Source organism: Varanus komodoensis, unplaced genomic scaffold (assembly GCF_004798865.1).
Source record: "Varanus komodoensis strain SLA01 unplaced genomic scaffold, ASM479886v1 scaffold32, whole genome shotgun sequence".
Taxonomy (NCBI): Eukaryota; Metazoa; Chordata; class Lepidosauria; order Squamata; family Varanidae; genus Varanus; species Varanus komodoensis.
In genome coordinates, this window is record NW_025335798.1 from 270,123 (window position 1) to 293,668 (window position 23,546).

At 46.5% G+C, this 23,546-nt stretch overlaps 1 protein-coding gene across 2 annotated transcripts in view; it reads left to right on the forward strand.

Annotated features, from left to right (window-relative positions):
- The window catches only part of GRK2 (G protein-coupled receptor kinase 2), a 39,373-nt gene extending 21,793 nt beyond the window's left edge, over positions 1-17,580 (forward strand). For both annotated transcript variants that reach the window (XM_044438178.1, XM_044438179.1), the window contains exons 9-21: positions 150-249; positions 1,122-1,200; positions 1,323-1,453; positions 2,220-2,314; positions 3,248-3,355; positions 3,566-3,632; positions 7,376-7,476; positions 9,859-9,925; positions 10,069-10,164; positions 11,932-12,094; positions 12,482-12,618; positions 12,892-13,005; positions 15,561-17,580. In XM_044438178.1, the coding sequence (XP_044294113.1) occupies positions 150-249; positions 1,122-1,200; positions 1,323-1,453; positions 2,220-2,314; positions 3,248-3,355; positions 3,566-3,632; positions 7,376-7,476; positions 9,859-9,925; positions 10,069-10,164; positions 11,932-12,094; positions 12,482-12,618; positions 12,892-13,005; positions 15,561-15,731 (1,429 nt within the window). In that variant the 3' untranslated portion in view covers positions 15,732-17,580. The remainder of the gene's footprint in view (positions 1-149; positions 250-1,121; positions 1,201-1,322; positions 1,454-2,219; positions 2,315-3,247; positions 3,356-3,565; positions 3,633-7,375; positions 7,477-9,858; positions 9,926-10,068; positions 10,165-11,931; positions 12,095-12,481; positions 12,619-12,891; positions 13,006-15,560) is intronic.
- Positions 17,581-23,546: the final 5,966 nt, after the last annotated feature.

Sequence of the window (23,546 nt, forward strand, 5' to 3'; positions counted from 1 at the left end):
CCTCAGGGAGTTGCTCAGGAAGTGCATGATAGAGGGATATTAATTCATCCTGTCCTGCATGGAGAGAGAGCAGCTGGAATGATTCCCTGGGGAGCAGCAACACTGCAAGAATATAACAGCAGGATTATTTTCACGTTCTGATTTTAAAGGTACGCCATGAAGTGTCTGGATAAGAAGCGCATTAAGATGAAGCAGGGGGAGACACTGGCCCTGAATGAGCGCATCATGCTGTCTCTTGTCAGCACTGGGGTGAGCTTGGTGGTCCTGAGCCACTGGGGCAGGTGGGGAGGAGGCAGGAGCCCTGCGTCTGCCCAGGGCGGCATCTGGCCACTGGAGATGGGGAGCGATGTGGCCAGTCGAGGCAAATGCTTGGGGCAAGCCTTGTGCCTGCAGTCACGGCTGTGATGTGGGATTAAAAACAGCAAGCACCCCGGTGAGCAGGCTGGCTGTGACGAAGGGAAGCCATCTATGCCGGAACTGGAACTGGGCATGGAGCTGGGAGGGGCAGGATGCTGGCAAAAGGGCTGGCGTGTGGCAGCCCTTTTGCCAGCACGGCGAGGGCCTGAAGGGAGGAGAGACGGGGCGATGTGTGTGAAGGCAGAAGGCGGGCATGAGGTGTGCATGTACATGGAAGGGAGGTGGAATTCCACTGCAGGTGTCTGTGAGAAGAAAGCCTATGTGCATCTCTCCCTCCCTCCCTCTGTCTCTGTGTATGTGTGTGTATGAGAGAGAGATGCAAAAAAGCAGGATCATTGTGTGGTGGCTGTGTGGGAAGTGGTGCAATGTACACTGCAGAGATTGTGAATGGGAGAGAGGGATTAAAAGATGAGGCAGAACCAGCATGTCAGGCAAGAGACCAAGTATCCTACATGCTTGCCTAACACAAGTCTGTGTTCGTAGGAGAACCTGGTAGTTAGCAGGAATGAGCCTGGGATTCCTTGGCGAGAGCAGAGGAGAAGCGTGGGGTACACAGCAAGGATGCAGGAAGGCGTGTGGAGTGTGGGTGTGAGCAGAAATGCCCCTCGCAGAAAATAGAGGGATGATCCACTTGTGTGCCTGCACGCTCTATGTTTCATCTTCCCCCCCTTCTGTTGTGACTTTGCTCCTTGTGTCTCTGCCAGGATTGCCCCTTCATCGTTTGCATGTCATATGCCTTCCAAACGCCGGACAAGCTAAGCTTCATCCTGGACCTCATGAATGGTGAGAGGGAACCCGTCCTCCTGCCCTTCTCCCCCCGCGAGCCGTGCCACTGCAGCTGCTCCGCTGCTCCCTGAATGTCCTGGCCGTGCACGTCATGCGCCTCTCTGGTCTACCTTCTGCAGGGGGCGACCTTCACTATCACCTCTCCCAGCACGGGGTCTTCTCTGAGGCCGAGATGCGTTTCTATGCAGCAGAGATCATCCTGGGCCTTGAGCACATGCACAACCGCTTTGTGGTGTATCGAGACCTCAAGGTGAGTGCGTGGCATCCCTTCCCGCCCGCAACACGGCCCAAGGGAGCAGCCGGCCCCGTCACAGGCTGCCTCATCTTTTTCACAGAGGGAGCTAGTGCTGTCTTCAGTGTAGGGTTAGGGTGAGGGTCTTGGCATGGGAAGGGTTTGCTCCCAGCCCCAGCAAAAATACTATCCTGTGGTGCAGCTTGAAGCTACGTCATCACCTTCTCCTTAGATGCCAATGTTAACACTGTGTGCCATGTCTAGTTTTGGGGTGGTGGAAACGTTCATCACTAGGAATATTTGGAACTGGGTTCTCTGCTGCTATCTCAGAAAATGGAGGGTTGAAGATAGTTTGATGTTATTTTATTGAAGGGGGTAGAATTTGTTCTGAACAATATGCCCTCCTGCTTGGAATGCCTTGGGATTTGGCAGCGTGGCGTTCAAAGCAATTAGACATCCTCTCTGCGAATCGTATTGTCATTTGATGTGAAGTGGGACAAGATCATGCCTTGTTGCGTGTTTCGTATATCATGAGGTTATTAAATCCCTCCTCAAAATTGAGTCCACCCATTGCAGGAGCTGAACTAAGCATTCAGAAACTGCTTCTTCCATATCGTCACAAAGGCTTCCCTTTATTTGTTAAACCCCACAGTACTATTGCACAGGCCCAAGCGGCAGCAGGATGGAAGAGGGTTTGGGTAGGCAGTGCTTGCTCCTCAATTCCTGCCATGCTGACTCCACTTCTTGCTATAACCTTTGTTCCTTACCACTCCTGTCCCCACAGCCAGCCAACATCTTGCTGGATGAGTTTGGCCATGTCCGCATCTCAGATCTCGGACTAGCCTGTGACTTCTCCAAAAAGAAGCCTCATGCTAGCGTGTGAGTATCCAGGAAGAAATCTCTTCCCCATCACATCCTGTCTAGCCCTGCGACAACTCCCTGACAAGAGTGCTGGGCTTCCATGAACGTGGGAACAGTTCTCCCACCCTTGTCCTTGAGTTCTGATGATACGGGTTTTTCCATCATCAGTTCCTCCAGCTCTGTTTAGACGTTTGTTCTTCTATGCAAGGGATGGGGAACTGTGAGCCCAAATCTGACCCTCTGGGGTGGTTCAGATGAGTAAGCTGCCTTCTCCTGGCCCACCCTATTTCTTGCAGCCCATGATTGATTGGTGGCTTCTCAACTTACACAGCTTTCTGCATCCTGAAAAGTTGGAATGCCTCTCCTAAGTCACAGTTCCTGTCAGTGACTGTTTTAAACTGCAGTATGCTGGTATTGTTTGTATTTGGGCCCACCCTTTTTGCTCCACACACCACTGGAATGTGCAAAGATCCCCACAGATGAAGGCCCATGAGGTATGACCTGCACCCTGCAAGAGGGAGAGCCACTAACTGCATGCCTCAGGCACCCACATGTTGGCTTTCCGCTTGTAAACCCCTGTAAAAGGGACTTTTCAGGGAGTTGGGCAGGATAAGCCCGTGCAATCCCATGCTCCCATCCACCGCAGAAACAAATGCTTTTGTTCCTGAGTGAGTGTGATCACTTGTTCTGCTGAAGGTGCCTTTTAGGAGGTACTGGTGTTGCAAAAGCCCTTTCTAGATTTCCAGTTGAAACTACTCCCATTAGGACATTCCTAGGGAGCAAATTCTTGCTGATTGAAGTTAAAAATGGTGATAAGAGTAATTTGTGTCTGTTTGCAAGATGCATGTCCCCACGTGGATGGATAAATCTGCCTTCTGCTGATCTGTGCTGCTGAGGGCTTCTTCCTGGTGCTGCACTCTCCCTAACTCCTACTTTACTCCACCCCCACAGTGGCACACATGGGTACATGGCACCAGAGGTACTACAGAAAGGGGTGGCCTATGACAGCAGTGCCGACTGGTTCTCTCTGGGCTGCATGCTCTTCAAACTCCTGAGGGGGTAAGTGGGTACCATGGGGGTAAGTCCAGGGTGGAGAAGCTTACATGGGAGGCAGGATGTGTGACTGGCAGAGGGAACTGTGTTTGACGGGGGACGTTGGGTTGGAGACCCTGGCACTACAAGAATGCGATATGTGTGGGAAGAAAAATGTTTGAAAGGGTTCAGGTGAGACCAGAACCTCCATCGACACCTTCCTTGTCCTTATCTCAGGCACAGTCCCTTTCGGCAGCACAAGACTAAGGACAAGCATGAGATTGACCGCATGACACTCACTATGGTAAGCTACTTTTGTCAGGGATCTGCCTTTATCCCAAGTCTCCCCAACATCGATCCTGTGCCTTTCACCTTTTGGGGGCTGCAGAACCTCAGATCTCCTCCCGCCTCCTAACCAGCCCTCATCCGGTGGGGTGCATAGCTTGCTTCCCGTGCTGCTCTGTCGGAGCCCTACTCAGTGGCTTCATGTGGAGTTGGAACACCTTCATGATAACTTGTTCTGACAACTATGCCCTCTGTTGGCCCTCAAAAATTTGGTAGATGACACATTTCCACACAGAGTTATTCTCCATCAAAGCCCCATAATTCACCTTCCAAATCAAATGACCCCAAAATTTGAATCATCTAGTTATGTAAGTTTTGGTGTCTCCTTTGGTTAGCTGATTTGCTCCCTTCCTCCATGTGTGTGTGTGTGTGTGTGTAAGAGAGGTACATAGATTGATACACCTGGCCAGATAGTTCTGGTGTTCTACTATTGCCTTAAGATCCTCATTATTTCCAGGTTCTTATTCATACCTTACAGACAATCGCAAAGAAATTTTCTTCTCTGGAGAAGCTTTGGAGATGTAAGCAGATGTACTTCTGTTCAACGTGGTGGTAATTGTGTGGCAGGGCAAGTTGTCCAGGTTTTGCCAAAGTGGCCAGGCCATCAAGCTTTTCAGGACAAATCTGCTCAGAAAGGATACAATCAGAAGGTCTTGTCTGGCAGCTTCTCTTGGTTTTGTGCTCTGCAGCTGCTGTTCCTCTGTGTGCAGCATGTTATGAAATGCAAATTCTATAGAGTTTTGTTCAAGTTAGTTAGTGAGGCTGGACTCAGAACAGAATTACCTATAATTTATTGAGGCAACATGACTGATTTCTATATATAGTTTCTCCTTTGGAGCTGTGAAGCAGCCTTAGGTTATGAAATAAGGAGAGGGCATGACTAAAACAGAGAATGTATCTGCCTTCCCTTTGGTTATTTACCATAGTAGTTTTCTAACCCAGGCATCAGCAGTGGCTTGTGGATTATATAATGGGCAGTTCTTATGAAGATGTCTGGTGTATGGGATACTGGTTAGAATAAGGCAATGGTCTAACCAATGGAAGCCACTTAACTACAGTGAGACAGCTTCAGATCGAGTTCCAGCTTGGACATGAACTCGCCTGCCAGGGGCCAGTGCATGACTCAACCAGAAAAAGAGTCACAGAACTGTTGTGAGAATCATGTTTATGACTCACCCTGCACATTTGACATTGGTGCACATAATTGATATTAATAAGCAAGTGGGACCTACAAATGCTGCCATCACCGTAGCATCTGCTACTTGAGGTGACTGCTGGTCTTGGTTGTACATATCCTGGTGCTTCATAAGAGCATGTAGAAAATTTAAAACTAAAGGGATTTTTTTAAAGTCAGTGGAATAGAGAATGAACCCTTCCACACCAGAGCCAAATTCCCATTTTATCCAGCGTCCTGCTTCCAGCAGTGGTCAGCCACACATCTCTAGGGAATCCACTCACAGGCCCTGAAGACAAAAGCTCTCCCCTGCTGTTGCCTGTCTCCCAGGAATTTGAATCCATTGTTAGTTTGCCTCAGGGCATAGGCTTGTCATTTAGTAGATATGTCTAATAGCTGTGGATAGACCTATCTCTTCTTTAATTTGTCTAATTCACGTAGAAGCCCTCTTATATTGGTGGCCATTAGCCATTTTCTGTGGCAGGGAACTCCACAAATAGTGTGGAGGGCCAGAGTGGAAGACTTGGGAAATGCAGGTTCTGGTCCCCCTTCAGCCATGATGCTTTGCAGCAGCCATTGACTCTTAGCCTAACCCATTCACAAGGCTGTCCTGAAGTTAAAATGGAGAGGAAGAGGAGAGCCCTCCTGGGGTTCCTTGCAAGGGAAAAAGTCAAGATATAAGTGTAATAATAATTAATAATAGATACAGCTATGCCACGGGACCTTTAGTTGTTGTTGTTAGTTGCGAAGTCATGTCCGACCCATCGCGACCCCATGGACAACATTCCTCCAGGCCTTGCTCTCCTCCACCATCCTCCAGAGTCCACCCAGGCTCACACCAACTGCTTCAGTGACTCCATCTAACCACCTCATCCTCTGCCGTCCCCTTCTTCTTTTGCCATCTATTGCTCCCAGCATTAGGCTCTTCTCCAGGGAGTCCTTTCTTCTCATTAGGTGGCCAAAGTATTTGAGTTTCATCTTCAGTATCTGACCTTCTAAAGAGCAGTCAGGATTGATCTTTAGTACTGACCGGTTTGATCGCCATGTGGTCCAAGGGACTCGCAGAAGTCTCCTCCAGCACCACAATTGAAAGGTCTCAATTCTTTGGCGCCCAGCCTTCCTTATGGTCCAACTTTCATAGCCATACATTGCAACTGGGAAAACCATAGCCTTAACTATATGCACTTTTGTTGGCAGGGTGATGTCTCTGCTTTTTAGTATGCTGTCTAAATTTGCCATAGCTTTCCTCCCAAGGAGCAAGTATATTTTGATTTCTTGGCTGCAGTCCCCATCTGCAGTGATCTTGGAGCCCAGGAAAATAAAATCTGTCACTACCTCCATTTCTCCACCGTATGAGGTAGACCTGAAAACACCATACTTTGGCTTGGCTAATATGGTATTTTTTTAATTTTCCTGTCATGGAAGTCTGTCAGGAAGAGATTATTGTCCATTTTAGAGTTTAGAAATAAATGGCAAATCTAACAACATGTCCAAAACTAGGTTTCTAATTAAGAACTCAGAAACTCTTTTTGTTGTGGACAGCTGCTGTTCTGGACAGGATAACATCCAGGACAAAATTTGTATGAAGCTTTAAAGTGTGGTACAACTTTAAATTAAATACTATTCACTTTATAAAAAGTGAAATCATGTAGATGGACACCTTCCTTCACACAGGTTTGAAATGTGCATGTAGAGAACATTGCACGTCCACCATTTTTGTCATCTACAGCAGGAACAGCTGCTTTTACATACAAAAAATACTTCAACACACCCAGTCAACATATTGGGTAGAAAATAAAACAATTGGAAGGACAAAGGTAATTTCCAAGTTGGGTTATTTTTTGTTTACCAGCCATAAATATTACAGACAATAATGGCAACAAATGGGGAGAAAAGATAGGTGCAAAACTTATACAAGATGGACGGAATGTGCCGATTCAGTCTTCATGTATCTATCAAAAGTTTATACTGTGCGGGGTGAATCCAGCCCTCTAGCATCTCAGTCTGCATCTTCCCCTTCCTCTTGCTCTCCCTTCCCTGCTTGGCTCGCATGTAAACATGCAAGGCAGAAGGGGAAGCCGTTTCCAGAGGGAGGAAGCCCAGGGCACCAAAGTGGAGCCTGCAGTGCTTAGGCAGCTGAGTAATGAAATCAGGCTGAAAGCACACATGGCCCTTTGGGCTGCAGATCCTCCACCCCTGCCTCTTTCCTCTCCTCTCCCTCCTCTTCTTGCATTTGCAACTACAGTCCCACAAAATAAAAGCCTCCCACTGCCTTTCCTGAGGAATCTGACTGGGATCCTGAACTGGGGAGCCTTGTTCCTCCTGGCAGTATGAATGAAGAGGCTGGTCCAGGAGTTCTGTAAGCTGCCATTCATGAGGAGGAACAGTTGGAGGAGTGGACACAAAGGACCAGTCCTACAGGCAGGACCAGTCTGGTTTCCCATGACACTTTGCTCTTGTTTTCAGATCTGGCCACCTCGCCTGCCAGTTCCATCATCTAACCCTGCCTTCCTCATTCATTCCCACAGGCTGTGGAGCTGCCAGAGTCCTTCTCACCTGAGCTGCGCTCCCTCCTGGAGGGGCTGCTACAGAGGGACGTCAACCGTCGCCTGGGCTGCATGGGCCGTGGGTGAGTCTCTCAGAGGAGCAGAAGAAGCCGGGTGTCGGGGTGGGGGACTGAGTGGGCTGTGAGGGTTTTCTGGTGTTTCCCCTTCTGCTGCCAGGTATACCTGAGCATTCTAAATAGGAGAGAATTGCATCTGAAGGCAGTTCTCTTCTAAAATGCTTTTTAAAAAATCTGGACAGAATGAAGAAAGTGCCATTTTCAGGGGCTATACTTGCCACAACAACGAGGACAATTTTCAGATATATCTCTTCTTTATGGGAGAATTCGCACATCGTGACACCCCACCCTGCAAATAAGTTAAAATGAAACAGTCCACAGTGCACCCAACAGGCAATGGGATCGCTATGGGTTGTGTCCAGCCCCCTTCCCATTCAGTCCTCCTGCAAGTATCCCAGAGGCTCCCACAGCAGGATCTGTCTGATTTGCCCCCCCCACCCCATACACACACACACACACACACATTGTGATCATGCGCCCTTTTGCACTCCTGCAGTGATTTTTCCCTTTTTGGAGACGGCAAAAAGCAATTCCCAGTTTGACAGCTAGTGACAGCTCCTTTGCGGTGCCTAACTGGGACATTAGAAGGAGGTATTATTGGTTTGTCACCCTGTTTTTTTTTCCAGCACAAGTAAAAAAGAAGCTTCTTTGCAGTTTCTCTAGGTCAGTGCTCATGGTGAGTGTCTGCTGTGGTTTGGTAGTGGACACCCCCAGGACATTGCCCGGGGAAGGCTTGCTTTGTCAGACATACACTATCACAAGCCTAACATTTTTTTTTTTTTTACTGTTCGGAAAAAGCTGTGCAAATTTCTTAAACTGAAAAAATAAACAAAAAGGAAGCAAACAGGCTTTACAGAACAGGCTCTGCAAAAAGAAGAAACCACTCTCCACCGTTCTGCTTTTGGCTTGGCCTTCCCAGGCTATCTGCTTGCCCAATTCCTCAGGTGCTGACTCAAGCCACAACGTTATACCCCAGTTTAGTTGACTGTAAAGCAGGGTTTACGTACTGAGGGAATGAAGGAGTGTGTGTGTGCATATGTGCATGCGTTTTACAAAGGTTTTAGGCTCTTCACATGTGCCTGCACAGCACAGAACCTAAGATAGGATCTAGAATTCAAAGAATCACCAGTTGTATTTGTTTAAAAATGAACCAATTTCTGATCTTCTAATAGTTACTGAGAAGCTCTTTAAACATGCAGTCATGGAATTCAGAAAAGGACCCACTGTGGCTTTTCAGTTTTTATTATGTACCTCATGTGCCTCCCTGCAGTACCCCCATATAGCCATCTTCCTTTTACAGCTCACCTCTGTTTTTGTCCTCCACTTTTTTTAGTCTTCTTTCAAAAATTTCCAGTGTTAGAACTGAGCTGTTGGAAGTTTAGAAAAATCAGGACTATCAGAACAGCTTAGCAATAATAAGCAATCATTTTCAAAGATACGACTTGCTATTACTTTTTGAAACCCCCTTATAATATGGTATCCTTTTAGGGAAGATAATGGACAGGAGCCTGCCTAAGTAGATGTAGCATAGCTGGATGTTAATTTGCCCTCATTGAAAAGTAGCAGATTAAATCATCTTAGCCCCAAAGGGGTTGTTTTACATGCTCTTGGGAAACACCTATAGAATCACGACACTAATGTGTTCCCTGAAGGAACCAGACATTCTTCATGCCATGCCTCTCTGGTGAAGTAGTTTCTTCCCTGTGCAGGCTTGTGCTACAATGGGTAAATTTCCATCAAGCAGCATTGTGTGCCAAGCAGTGCAAATTCTTGAACAACAAAAGCTGGTTTCTGTTAATTGTGCAAGCTATGTAAATTCAACAGGCTTGCACAGTTTCTCTTGTTATGCACAATTTATCCTGCTATTTGTTTACTTTATTGCTTTTGGCCTAATTTCTCCCCTGCTACTAGAAACTGCATTTTGTCACTTCTTTTGTCTCAGATTTCAACAGGTTTTGCCTACCTGTCTCTTCAAAGCCACAAAGCAAGAAACTTGCCTTCAAAAAATAGAACACAACTTTCTCAGGAAGCTGCCTTCTCTGCCAAGTGCTAGATTCTATGCACATAAAGAATCACAGCTTTTCCTTCCTGGAGCAAAACAGAACTGCTACTTTTCTGGAGCAGAGAAGGCTCAGCATGCCAAATTAATATAAGAAGGAAAGGTCAACAAGTTCAGAAATGGTTAGGCCAAGACGAATTCTGGCAGATTTTAAATTGAACGTATTTTCCTCAAAGGAAACTGCTCTGTGATTAGCTGGACACAAATGCAGCATTCTGTTTGTGTTTGCTGTGCATGAAAAAGATGTTGCTTCCAAGCTTTTTGTCTTCCCATTAGATGTTCTGTAGTCCCTGAGGGCTCAGTAAGATCTGCCATCTTATCTCCAATAGGGCTCTTGAGGTCAAGGAGAGTCCCTTCTTCCAGGGCCTAGACTGGCAGTTGGTCTTCCTCCAGAAGGTGAGTCGGACAGCCCAGTTTGGAGGGCCTGTGTGGCTGGGGAAAAGAGGGTCTGCCTGATCATCCTGAGGAAGGAATAAACCAGAAGGGAACACTATCTCTTTTGTACCCCTTGGCTGACTTTCGCTTTTGGCTCCCCACAGTATCCACCTCCCTTGATCCCGCCACGCGGAGAGGTGAATGCAGCCGATGCGTTTGACATTGGTTCCTTTGATGAAGAAGACACCAAAGGAATTAAGGTACCTAGGGGAAGCACCCCCGTCTTCTTCAGCCCCCGGGATCCCAGGTGGTCAGCTGCCGCTGCCGCTTCTGCTCACTGGTTTGAGTGTACCTCTACTTTAAAATGTGTGTCCCTGTTCTTTTCCAAATGAGGAAATCAGAGCAGGCTGAATTGCAAATAGATGGTGGAAGCTTGGGCAGCAGAGGGTAGGCAGCAACGCTGATGGTGGAACAGCACTGCAGTACTAGGTGTTGCCACTGGAGGATTGTGATAGTGCCGATCAGGGATGTGGAACCCCTTCAGACCATTTCGGAGAAGCTGCGGGGAGGTACTCCAGTGGTTGGCAGGGCTGAATGTCACAAAATGCCAGCTTATTCTAACTTAAAGCTCTTACTACCCACAACTAAGATGTAAGAAAGGCATTTTTCTTTTATAACTTGAGGAAAGCTGCACAAAAGCCAGGAAACTATCAAACTGTTAGCGATGGGGAGATGGGAATGGGGCTTGTCTTTTGGGAACTCCTGGTGAGCTGGACTGGGACCCCAGATGGACTGGATTTGGTCCACACACCTGTTCAGCACCAGACTGCAGATCAAGGGCTGACCTGGGACTGATTTGCTGTATCAGCCTAAAATCCATCTGTCTTGGTGCTGCCTCCTAGCCTCAGCCAGAGACCGCGAGGAAGCTCACAAGCAGAGAGAACGATGGAGATAGGCACCCCCTCTGGCCTGACCCCAGGAGTTAGCGCTGTACTGCCTCTAAGTATGGTGGTTCCATTTATCACAACTAAAAGAAATGAATTAGCTTAAGCCTTTGTCGATCTACTTAAGCTAGTGACTTAGCATTTCATCTTGGCTAATGAATTCCAAAGGTTAAATATATGTTGAACAAATATTTTTTTTCTTTCTAAGACATTCTACATAAACCAATCACAAGGTTTAAACCACTTTTCCCCAGCCTGGGCCTTCCAGATGTTTTGGATTTCATCTCCCGATGGCCCCAACCAGCATGGCCAATGGTCAGAATTTCTGGGAGTTTTAGTCCAAAACTTCTGGAAGGTATGAAGATGTAGGTTGCTGACACAAAGCTGGTTAACTTTTGTGTGAGTCAAATGCCAGATGAGATGACCCTTGGTCTGATTCAACCTGGCTTTTCCTCGGTTCTTACTGGAAAGGCTGACTTAGTTGTCCATATGTCCAACTAAAGATGGTGGGTTTCAGGAAGCAAGAGGCATTTCTGGAGGCTGTCAGCTTACAAAGAAGGATTGATTGATTGATTGATTGATTGATTGCATTTTTATCCTGCCACATTAGCCAGTACGGTTCTCTGAGTGGCTTACAAAGTATGTGCCATGGAGTAGTGAAAAACTGTCATGCTGACTTGGACCAAATGTCCACCTAGCCTAGTATACTGACTCTGGCCAGCCTGATACTTGTGAGTCAAGCAAGTCTGCTTCTAAAAAAGGTGGTAGCTAAATGTTAGCTAAATGTTGATGTTAGCTAAATTTTATTTAGAAGCTTTACAGCAGCTTTCCCAGTGCCAGTGCCCTCCAGATGTTTTGGAGAGCAACTCCCAACTTTCCTATTGGCCATCCTGTTTGGGACTTACCCCAGGGCTGCACTGTGGAGCACAAGAGGACTGCTGGATTCCTAGTCCACAGCAGCCTGCCAGTTGCCCCTGGGAAATGTACAGACAGGACAGGAGCGCAGTAATCTTCTCCTACTATTGGTCCCCATATCTGCCTTGGATCCTGGAAACAATAACCATAATCCACTTCTCTTCCCAGCTATTGGAGAGTGACCAAGAGCTCTATCGCAACTTTCCACTCACCATCTCAGAGCGTTGGCAGCAGGAGGTGACTGAAACAGTGTTTGACACAGTCAATGCTGAGACTGACAAATTGGAGGCCCGCAAAAGAGCCAAGAACAAGCAGCTGGGCCACGAGGAAGGTGAGCCCTGTTGGCCATTGGTTCTCCTTTTTCAGGACGTGTCCTCTGTGCCAGGAGCACCTCTGCTAGCAAGCCTTGCCTGTTAAAACCCAGACTGCCTGCAGGGCGTTTGCTTTTGGAAGCTCCCTGCAACAGCTTCTTCTCCATCCACCCTGGGGACGAGCCATTATTATTATTATTATTATTATTATTATTATTATTATTATTATTATAACATTTCTATGCCGCCCCTTGCCGAAACCTCGGGGCGGCTTACAACATGATAAAATACATTGAAACATGATAAAATACATTGAGCCATGGCTGGGCCCTGGCTGTCTTGTTGCACATGGCTGCTTTACCCATTTGCTGCTGCTGAGACTCTTCTGGTCTCTCCTGCCTATCCAGATTATGCCCTGGGCAAGGACTGCATCATGCATGGATACATGTCAAAACTGGGGAACCCGTTCCTTACTCAGTGGCAGAGGCGATACTTCTACCTCTTCCCAAATCGGTTGGAATGGCGTGGAGAGGGAGAGTCTCCGGTAAGGAAGAGCTTTCCCCATCCTGTTGGAAGCAAGGGAAAGTTCAGGTTCAGGGTGGGTGAAGGCTTATCATGTATGTGCACAGGAGTTTACTTTTCTCTGGCACAAGAGTGTGTGTGTGTGTGTGTGTGTGTGTGAGGGAGGGAGGGCGGGAGGGGGGCAGGGGGTGAATGACTATGCTTGCAGAAGAGATTTAGGCTGAGGATGCAGAATTCTTATTCAAGCTGATAGCTGGATTTCTCTGACCAAAGATTCTTTTGCTCCCCACAACAGCAGTCCTTGCTCACCATGGAAGAGATCCAGTCAGTGGAGGAGACACAGATAAAGGATCGAAAGTGCATCCTGCTTAAGATCAGGGGGGGCAAGCAGTTTGTTCTGCAGTGTGATGTGAGTCTTTTCTTGTGTAGCCTCTTCTGCAGGAGGGTCTGAAGAGTGCAGTGATTGCCAGAAGCTTGGTGCCTGCAACTGTAGAGTCCATTTGAACCTGTCAAGTGTTACTCTGAGTGGGCAGCATGGAGTTGCTAAATGCACCCACAGGGTACACAGATAGGGCATGTTTGTTGGATGGAGTCGTTTTTCACATGCGGTGACCAGTTTCACATGATGTGGCGTGTGCTAGGAGGCTTTTGAATATTAAAGCCCAGAGCATGACTTGTTGTGCTGTCCAAACATAAAAGAGGTGACTTGTGCAAGAATTAAGCAACCCTTGCATAACAGACGCCATGGGTTATACAAGGGTTGTTTAACCATTGCCCAACCCATCCCTGCTGGGTTCAGACAAGATGACAAGCTATGCTCAGGGCTTGAATGTTCAAAATGGCCACATGCAGAGACTGCTTAAGCCATAGTGGACACTTTGAGTGTGTGAACTGGCCCATTATCTGAGAAACACAATAACTCTGTAAACTCAGTCACCCTTATTGTTATTGTCCCCACAATGCAGATGGGGTTACCCAAGGCCCCCTAATGAGTTCAGGCAGAAGCAAGATTAGAACCAGAGGCTTCTTGATTTCACAGCTCAGTTTCTCAGCCTTTATGAAATGTTATATTTGGAATTAAGATGGGTCTGCAGCAGATCAGCCATAGTGACAGGGGAAATGTTTGGTCTTCAGCCCTATAGTTTATGGCTTACTTAAGTCACCTGGAGTATTAGTTCAACAGCTCCTTGCAATGCTGTGGTCTTGATTCAGTAGGTTGCCGTTGTTGGATGAGATAAAGTCAGGGAAAGGGTGGCTAGTCCTTTCCTTGTGGTAGACAGTTAGAAACAAATCAGCTTTGGATTTCATGCTTACGCACAAAAAATCCGAGGCACGGTATTTTGCAGCTCTTGTTCCTGTGCATCTCAGCTATGTCTGAAATAGAACTTTCACATTGCCCACAAAAAGAGATGCAGAAGCCCCTGATGTGGCAAAAGGAGAGATGTAAAATTTCTGTTTTATACAAAAAAGCAAAAACAGGAAGTTCAGAACACGTGTGCTTCCTGTTCTTCCTATTTTAGTTAACGAATAGTTCATGGTTTAATGGATTATGAATTAGTAAACTACCATCTGCAAACTACCATCAGAAAAATCTATGCATATTAAGCAGACATGTAGAATTTAGTTAAATCTGCATGATTCTGTTGTTATAGCTGGTAGATCTAGAAGAGGAGGGGCAACCTGCAATACCACATTGTTAGATTGTGAATTTGTATGGGTGCAACTGGAAGACCGATTCTCTTACATTCTCTCTGGCTTCTAAGCTTTTGGCAGACTCTTGTTACACTTGTTCATCGGACTTACCAGGGGACCAACAGGGTCAAAATAAGACACTTCTGCACACCTCCCTGATTTCTGTGGGTGTCTTAAGTATGTGGTTCAGTTCTGGCTGGTGTTATTGCTGAATAATTTTCTAGGCATTTTAACAAGATATTTTAGGATTTTAGGGTTCCATTCAGTGCAGCAGCCTTTCACAACCTAGTTTCCTCACATTGTACTTGTTGTACTACTACAAGTATTGTACTACAACTGGCTGGGGGATTCTGGGAGTTACGGTACAACACATCTGGCAATTAAGAGTGGGAAAGGTAGGAACCTCTGCATATGAAAAAGGAAAGTAGTTAGTGGGTATGGTTGTTTTGCTGGCCATATAGTCCATGGTAGTCCATGGAGGGACTGGAACAGAAGTTCATGAGACTGTCTGAGAAAGATGTGTGTCTATGCACATAGCTTCAGAAATTTGAACAAGCTTGGTTAAACCTAATTTTCAACAGTGGCCAAATTTCTAAATTAAGGAGGGTTGGAAAGACCAGCAAGCCTTGGCTCCATCCCTTGACCCAACCCCACATGACCTCTAATATGAGCAGGAGCCTTGTTGGCCCTATTTCAGCATGAACAATGGAGTGTCACAGTTCTCCCCTTCTTGTGCACTTTAGCTCTGACTCCAAAGCACAGGGAAACATGGGTGAGCAGCTGAGGTCCAGGAACACAGAAGAATGCTCATAGAGCCACGTGGCCTTAGCACAGATCATGCCTGAGGGGCTTGAGCAGTCTTTTGTCTGGGTCTCAGTTTAGATAGGCAGATGCATTTCAGGTGACAGGAGAAGAGGTTTCTAGGGGTTGGGGCTATACTGGGACACATGTGGGAAGCGGACTGAAACTCTTTGCCTCCGGATTCCTTACCCCTTCTAGACAGGGAGGTTTTCAGTGCAAATAGGCTAGGGCAGAGAGAGAGGCCCTTCAGAAAGGATGCATGGAAGCACTAACACTTTGTATCAACTTCCAGAGGGGCAATTGCATTTCTTGTTTTTGCTGCAAGTGTCTTAGCTTTATGGCGCCTTAAAGGCTGCTTTTTTCCTTTTTTATGTATTTATATCCCACCTCCGGTAACTCAGCATGGCTTACATAATTCTCTTGTGCATTTTCCATGCCCTGTCATGCTAATCCTTCTGCTTTTGTGCACAGAGTGACCCGGAGCTGGTGCAATGGAAGAAAGAGCTGCGTGACGCCTACCAGGAAGCTCAACAGGTGCTGCAGAGGGTGCCCAAGATGAAACATAAGCCACGTTCTCCAGTGGTGGAGCTAAGCAAGGTCCCCCTGATCCAGCGCAGCAGCAGCAGCACCAATGGCCTCTGACCCTCCTCAACTTCCTCTCCTATCCTTAATTTATTCGGCTGGGTTTGTCCACCGTCCCCATCCTCTCTCCTGTCTCTCTTTGCTGATCGTTGTGACGTCCACCCCAGCCCCCTGGGGTATTGTAGTGAGGGGGAGGGGCATCCAGAAGGTGTGGGACAGGCTTCCCCCATCCCCTCCTGCCTCCCAGAACATGGGGATTGATAACCAGTTGAGGGAAAGGAGCCTGGTTGGTAAGATGGATGAGAGTCTATCCATCCCCTACTAAAGCAAGGCTGGAATTAAGGCCCTGCCAATATATAGGACCAAAGGAAGGAGATGTTCTGAGCTGCTAATGCCTCCTGAGCATTTCCTCCTTCCTCCCTGCACTGCCAAACATGTGCCAGTGCACCCATGAGGAGCATCACAGAGTGCTAGCTTAGGCCTTGCTTCCATGGGGTATGCGGAGAGCATATCTTTTGAGTTCGTCCAGAGAGTGCTAACATGGATGAAGAGAAATTTGCATGACAATCTGAATTCTAGCCCCTTGCCCTTCCAGCAGCAACCTCTGACAATGCTTCCATAGCAGCTCCTGTAGAAAGAGCACCCTGGTTCTGGCAGGGAGAGTGCATTTTTCACTGCCTCTACCTTTTGCTCAAAGAGTATCGGTTAGGCAGCCATTGTGCCATAAGCATCCCTTTCAGGACTGGCTGGGTTTCCACTCGGAGGGGTTAGAAGGAATTGCCTTGAGACTATCATCCACCAGTGTAGATGATGGTTTGTTCCTGTGCAGGTCCTCAGCCCTAACCCACACCCTCTTGTCCTGCTAGCAAGACACCATCTTGTCCTGCAATCCCAAACTTCACAGTTCTCACCCAGGCCAGTGGCTATTCCTGCAGCAGCCTTAGGAACTGCAATCCTTTGCCTGCATTATTCTGCTATCCTAAGCATGGAAAGACGTTCTCTTATCAACTGTGCCAAACTTCAGGATGATATTTGTGCCCATCCCTGTGGCCCAGCGGAGAGCGTATAAAGCTGAACTCCCGGTGTCCCTCAGCCAGATCTGGACAGGTTCTGTGCATTTACTTGCCTAGACTGTGCTAATGCCTTTGACTGTCTCCTTAGGACAGGGGGAGAACGGCCTCTGCTCTGCTATCTCCACTGCCAAAACCCATCCTGCTTCATTGTGGAAAGGGCTGGGCGAGAGGCTTCATGCCAAAAGAGATTCTGAGCTTCCTGAACCTCTCCAAGCCGGGGGTGAGTGGGGGATGCAGAAGCTGGACGCTTAGCCTGGAGAGCAGCTTAGCCCTGTGCCAACTCCCATGTGTCCGAAGGGTTCTGTAAATAGCTCTGTGCCAAGGGGCCAGGCTGAGTTTGAAAAACTGGGCCCGCTTGACCCCTCCATTCCAGTATGCCTTGTATGAACGGCATTGATCCCACCCAGCCCTCAGCAGTGTTATGATTTCTCCCACAGGATGGAGAGAAATCTCACGTTGATTGAATCCTGCTCCCTTCCTCCCCCTTCCATTTGCGTTAGCAGGGGAACTGGGACGGACGGTTTTCGGTTGTGGATCAGGTTTCATCCCCGTGGCCTCATGCCCCAAGCGCATGCAATCGCCTCTGCTGCATGCCTCCCGTGTGATCAGTTGCGCCTGTTCTGCCACCTAAATGACCATATTCCTTCCAAGGTGATTGGCCCTGGAAGGGGAGAGGTGGAACGAAGCCCCTTTCCCTGCAGTGTTTGTAAATATTGATCTCTGGTTTGTCTCACTGGGTTATTATTATGGATTTTTTGCCGATTTTTGAATGTGATTTTAATGAGTGGGATAAAGACTGTTTTTATAATAAAAGAAAAAAAATCCAAAACCCACAACTGTAGAATATATAGGCTCTTCTCTGACCTTGATTAGCAACAGTCTAACATAAGTCACTGATGTAGACTTAAGCTTACATGTGAGGCTATCTTCTATTGAGTCAGACTATTTGAAGTCCACTGGCTGTCCAAGAACTTACTCAGCAGCCTTTCCCAGACAGCTCTGAAACTATTTAGACTGGAGACTGTTGAATCCAAGAACTTAGGCATGCGAGGAATGTGTTCTGCCATGCAGCAATTCATTTTCCCTCCTTTCTACAGAGAGAATGGTGGTCCACATGGAAGTTTGTGCTAGGAAACTTGTGTGCGTGCTTGCATCAAGATAGGGGTTGGGTCTAGAGAAGGTGAGGGTTCCACAGGGGATGGTTCCATATTCTTAAAGGGTCTTTCCAGATACAGTTTTTATCTTCTTGTAGCAGTTGCTGCCTGGAACTATCATCCAGACCATGACTGAGACAACACAATAACCTACTCTCAAGGGCTGTGGGGTTGTTGTTGAAGCATAGGTTATCATGTGGTCTGAACCTAGCTACACTAACAAACCATAGTTTGTTAAGCATAAACTATCCATAACTCCTGGCTTGTTGCATAATGATCTGTGGATAGTTGATTGTGACTTGTTAGCACTGCGGGACTCAGACAATACAACCCACAGGTCACAGTTCAACACTTTTATGGGTTATCACGTCGACTAAACTCAATCTGTGTTTCCAAACGACTGGCTGTATAACCATTGAACAAGCAATATAAAATAGTCTTCTTTTAGGTGGAGAAAGGAGACAACTGATCATATTGCATAGGGTAATCATCTTTGGTCCCCCTGCAACTTTAAAAAAGAAAGGAATTTGATCATAGTCAATTCTTCATGCCCTTTTAATGCAGTTGTTCTCCTATTTCTTGGGCCAATGATATTATGACTTCTCAACTCTTATGGAGAACAGAGGTAGAATTGCTCAAGAAGGACATTTAATGGCTTGCTTTGGGATGTTCTTATAGCAATAGATACTTCACAGATACCAAATGGAAAATCTAATTTGGTTCAACTTTATTATGTTCAGAAACCTAGTGGTCTATGTGCCTTGAAAAGCACAAGGTCAGAGCTAGTCCTGGCTGAGCCAGGAAAGTTAAAACAAATACTGTGACAGAGGTGTTCACTGAAAGCATGCCACCAGCGCAGATTAGCTATCGCATGATTTTGGTGTATGTAGCATAGCACCCGTTTGCACAAAAATAGATTTGACATGAACGAGAGTGGTGAGCTACAGTTTGCCTCATAAACTCTCATTAGAGACACATTCTCCTGCAGAGGTGCATAAATCCTCCCAAACTTTTTTTTTTAATTGGAAAACAACAAGGCTTCTGGCAGAAGGGGAAGAAATGGTACAATCATTGTGAATTGTGTCACAAGCCAAGGTGTCTATTACAATATAGTGTGACAGAGCAGATACCAGGGCTTGCCCAAGCAGATGCAGTTTGTTGCTTAAGATCTCTTGAGAAGCTGGAAATGCAGCTTGGTCATGTGCCTCACCAACCAAGCGGTTGATGAGCTGAGTTGCACTGCAATGTGTTCAGTAGCATTGCACTGGATCCTGGAACGTATCCGATCGTAGGCAAAAGCTGCCAGTGCTACTGGATGCTCCATGACTGTGGCCCAGCATCCTCTCTGAGGCTTCAAAAGATTACTGAATAGTCAGTAGTTGCTGTGTATGAGCAGAACAGTAGTACAACCTTCTCTGAGATTGTAAGGAACCTCAGGGTGCATAACTCTTGGATCACCATAACTACTAATTCCATCTCATTAATTAAAATTGCACTTAAATATCCCCTGCAACAATTTAAAGACTCACAGGGGATGTTACTTGGAGCATGTGCAGACTGGTGTGCATGATCCCAGAAGTGTTGCAGCCCAAAAGAATCTTAACATCCACCTATAGGATTTGCCTCTCCTTTCATCCACCTTAGATGTTGTACAAGCATTACCTTGAAAAATAGTGAAACGGAAAACATTGAAAAGGGAACAGCTAAGAAACACCCATATACCTTTTATGCTGTCTGCAAGTGAATACAGCTTGAGCAGTGTGCCTGGTGTGATTCATATAGCCAAGCTGAATGTCAAGGTTCTTGTTTCTGGCAGCAGTTGGCTGTGTGATAGGCTGTTGCTCAAGATTATCAGGAAGCATCCCCACTCGGTTGCACTGAGTGTGCTGATTGGCTGAATGCTGTGACTCCCACCCCCATGGGAATTTTTTAGTTAGATGAGGAAATGGTTGCTTTTAACATTTCTGAAAATATATTTAAAGTGCAATCCTATATAAGTCTTTTCAGCCTCAATGGGACTTATTCCCAGATTGGTAAGTACAAGATTGCAATCTTCACTGCAGAAATAGGTTGAGTAGTCTTCAAAAAAAGAAGTTTTAAAGAAAAGTCAACAGTATTCCCAACACATGAACAAGAAGGGGAGAAAATCAGCAATAAATGTAGAGTCAGCTATGTGTGCCAGTCAAGAAACAAAGCTGGGCCGGAGTAGCAGCCAAATAAGGATTGATGGGGAGGTATAAAGTCTTCTAGGAAATTGAATAAGGAATCACAAACCATCTATGTGGAGAACACAAAGTACATTCTACTACATACATTTTACAAACAATCCAACACAATGAAAAAGTACTAAGACAAGGGGAAGTAAAATCAAAGTATTCATTTAAATGGCACATTGTTCAATGAAAAAGAAACATTCCAAAAAGATTGTTGTTACCGTCAAGTCTTTGCTGACTTGTTGCAACCCTGTACATGAAGGCCCTCCACAATGTTCTGTCCTTGACAGCCCCGCTCAGTTCTTGTAAACATAACGCTGTGGCTTCTTTCATGCAACTGATCCAGCTCATATTTGGCCTTCCTTTTCTTCTTCTGCCTTCCACTTTCCCTAGCATGATTGTCCTCTCCAATGAGTCCTGTCTCATGTGTCTGAAGTACAACAGCCTCAATTTCATCATTTTTGCTTCCAGGGCAAGTTCTGGCTTGATTTGATCCAGGACCCACTTGTTTGTCTTTCTGCCAGTCCAGAGTAATTGCAAAGCTTTCCTCAAGCACCATGTTTCAAACACATCAGTTTTCTTCCTGGACAGCTTTCACTGTCCATCTTTCACACCCATAAACAGTAATCCAGAAAGATAAATGAAGTAAAATATTTGCACTTTTCTAATTTAAGCTACTCTGTTGTTTGACAGTGGGCCAGTTTATCAATTCAGAGAAAGAACTGACTTTTTCCCAAAACTTACTCATGGGTAGATCAACTGGAACACACTTTGGTAAGACTATTATTAAATAGGTTTGTGGGGGTTTGCAAAAAGATTAAAATGGATATATCATTTTTCTGCTTCCCTTGGAAAGATCTTCCTCTCAATAACAGAAAAATGTATAAACATGTTCCCTGCAGTTTCAAAAATGGGAGAGGGTTAGTCTTGGAAGAATGGAATGCAATCCAGTTGAGATGCGTAATAAATACTCAGTTACACAAAGCTTAACTGAAAATGGATGCTTCTCAGAACCAACAGGCTACCAGACCAGACCATACAATGAAAACTAACTCTCTTCCTTTTTCCATGCAGGGAATACTATTACAGATCCTAATAATGTCCCTCATTCATGTGCCCATGTACCTACATCTATACCATCACCTGCACACCAAGCCCTCCTGCAAAGGGGGCATGAAGCTTTTGGCCTCAAGAACCACGAGTGATACACAGGCTGGATACTCACACACACACACAGCTCCAGCAATCTGATCCAGGTCACCCTTTCCTCAAAGTTAGCCACAGCAAGGAAAGAACAAACGCAAAAATGCACATTAAAGAGTACGATGAGTTAAAAAAAACCTGCGTAAAAGGAGAACTGCTATTGTCTCCAGTGGCTGCTTGTGAATGCATCTTTCTGTTTTTATCTTATGCATTTGGGCACTGCATAGAAATATGTCAGCCCTTGTATTTTATAACCATTTGAATTCACTGTTTACATCTCTCTTCTGCAACTATGTGTATGTTTATACAATCTGCCAACTGAGAAAAACACTTCATGAATCTGATGTAGTGGGCTTTAGTCCATGAAAGTTTCTGCTTCCATAAGTCAGTTCAGTCCTGAAGGTACCACAAAGGCTCTTTGTTGTTATACACAGCAGCCTCAATGAACTTGGAAAAAAACTGGGCATAGATGGGCTGGAGCTGCACTCCAGGGCTGAAAGTCCTTTCCCTTCAGTGATCTTGGAAACAAGCGACTGTTCCCCTTATTTTCCTGAGTGACCTTGGAAACAGTGACTGCTCCCCTTATTTTCTTGAGTAAGGCTAGATTTTTACTGGCTGCAAACTAGAACACAAACGGGGACAAGTGTATCTTAACACAGTCTGAAGGAAGAAGTGTAAGGGGGAGGGACACTGGTGAATGCTGGGCCATCATGTGCCACCTAAAAACCGAAGGTCTGACTTTCAGACCTTCCTTCTCTCAAACGTTCCTTCTTTGGGGCCTGGCCTGAGGGGTACAGCAGCAGAGGTGGAGGGGTTTTATTTGTCAGGGATAACATCTCTCAGCTCTGAGCAATATGCAGACCTAACACATTCCAAAAGAAAGGCTGGCTGGCTTCCCCACATGAACACCTCCTTGAGGCTTTAAGGTGCCTACTCTTCACTTCTGTGCTACATTTTTCTAAGGCCTAGTCATGGGAGGCCTCTTTTTTACTGGAGGAAGCTACATCTTGTGCATTAACTGGGTGCCAACTGTACTGTCCTCTCAACCAAGCAAGTCCAACCAGCTGGTTTGGACTTGCATGAGGATTGCATGAGGACTGCTTTTTGCTGTTGGCCTGATAAAGCCCATGCTGGCTGAAACAGCAGAGCGAGGCAGGGATGACAAAATCCACCTCTCTTCAAGTCATCCGGCAGCAAACCAGTGATCTGAGAACAAATCACGATTGTAGCATTCTCCAAGCTGGTGCTGCCCAGAGGTGTTAGGCTAATCCTCTAATTCCCAGCCACCAATACCTCTAGAGGGCACCAAGTTTGGGAAGATGGCCAGTACAGTCCTAGCTGTATTTACTCAGAAGGAAGTCACTGAGTTCAGTGGTATTTACTCTGATTCCAGGATGACACTTATCTGGGATACAGCTGGAGTTACTTCTGTCTAAAGATGGTTAGCATTATGTGGTTAGAGGAGTTTCTTCATCCCAAATAATTTTGACTTGAAGGTCATAAACAGGAAATAGTAATTCTAAATAAACAGTGCCAGATGATCCATATTTGGAGTTGTAGGAACAGAGCAAGATTTCCAGAATGAGAGGTGCTTGGTTCAGGCATGGGGGCGTTCACATGCTCCAAGTACAGCTACGCTGGGGAAAGGAGGGATACACATGCACAGGGGCACTCTTTTACTAATTCACACATGTTCCATAGCTGCACCCTGAAGGAACAAACAACTCGGCTAAGGATCATAGGAAACTTCATGCTCCCATTTGTCCTGAACCAGGCGTCACGGGCCACCCCGTGGAATTCTAAGAAATTTTCCTTGTCCTGGAGGAGCTATAAAAGATGCCAGTGAGAGAGAGGTCCGAGTCAGCCTCCCCACAGAAAGCAACGGGAGCCCAGTAGCTCACTGCCCCGTACGCCGCTCCTTCTGGAGCTCGAAGGCCAAAAGGAAGTCATGGGCGCCCCCGAGCAGTGTTGTAAGCCCCGCAATCTCCATGGTCAACCGATGAGGAGGAACTGCCTAGTTCCGCCGGCTTCTCCGCCGCCCTGATCCCGCCTGCTGACAGCGGTGACGCAAGAAGCGTCGCCTGCCCAAACCCTCAGCGTGGTCCTCTCGCGTGGGCTGGAGCTGACATCCAGGCCGGAAAAGTGCCAGGGCTGGGCCAGGTTTCCGCGCCCCTGCCGCTGTCTCCTCCCTGCGCCCCGCAGGCCCGCCCCTTCTTCCCGGCCCGCCGCTCT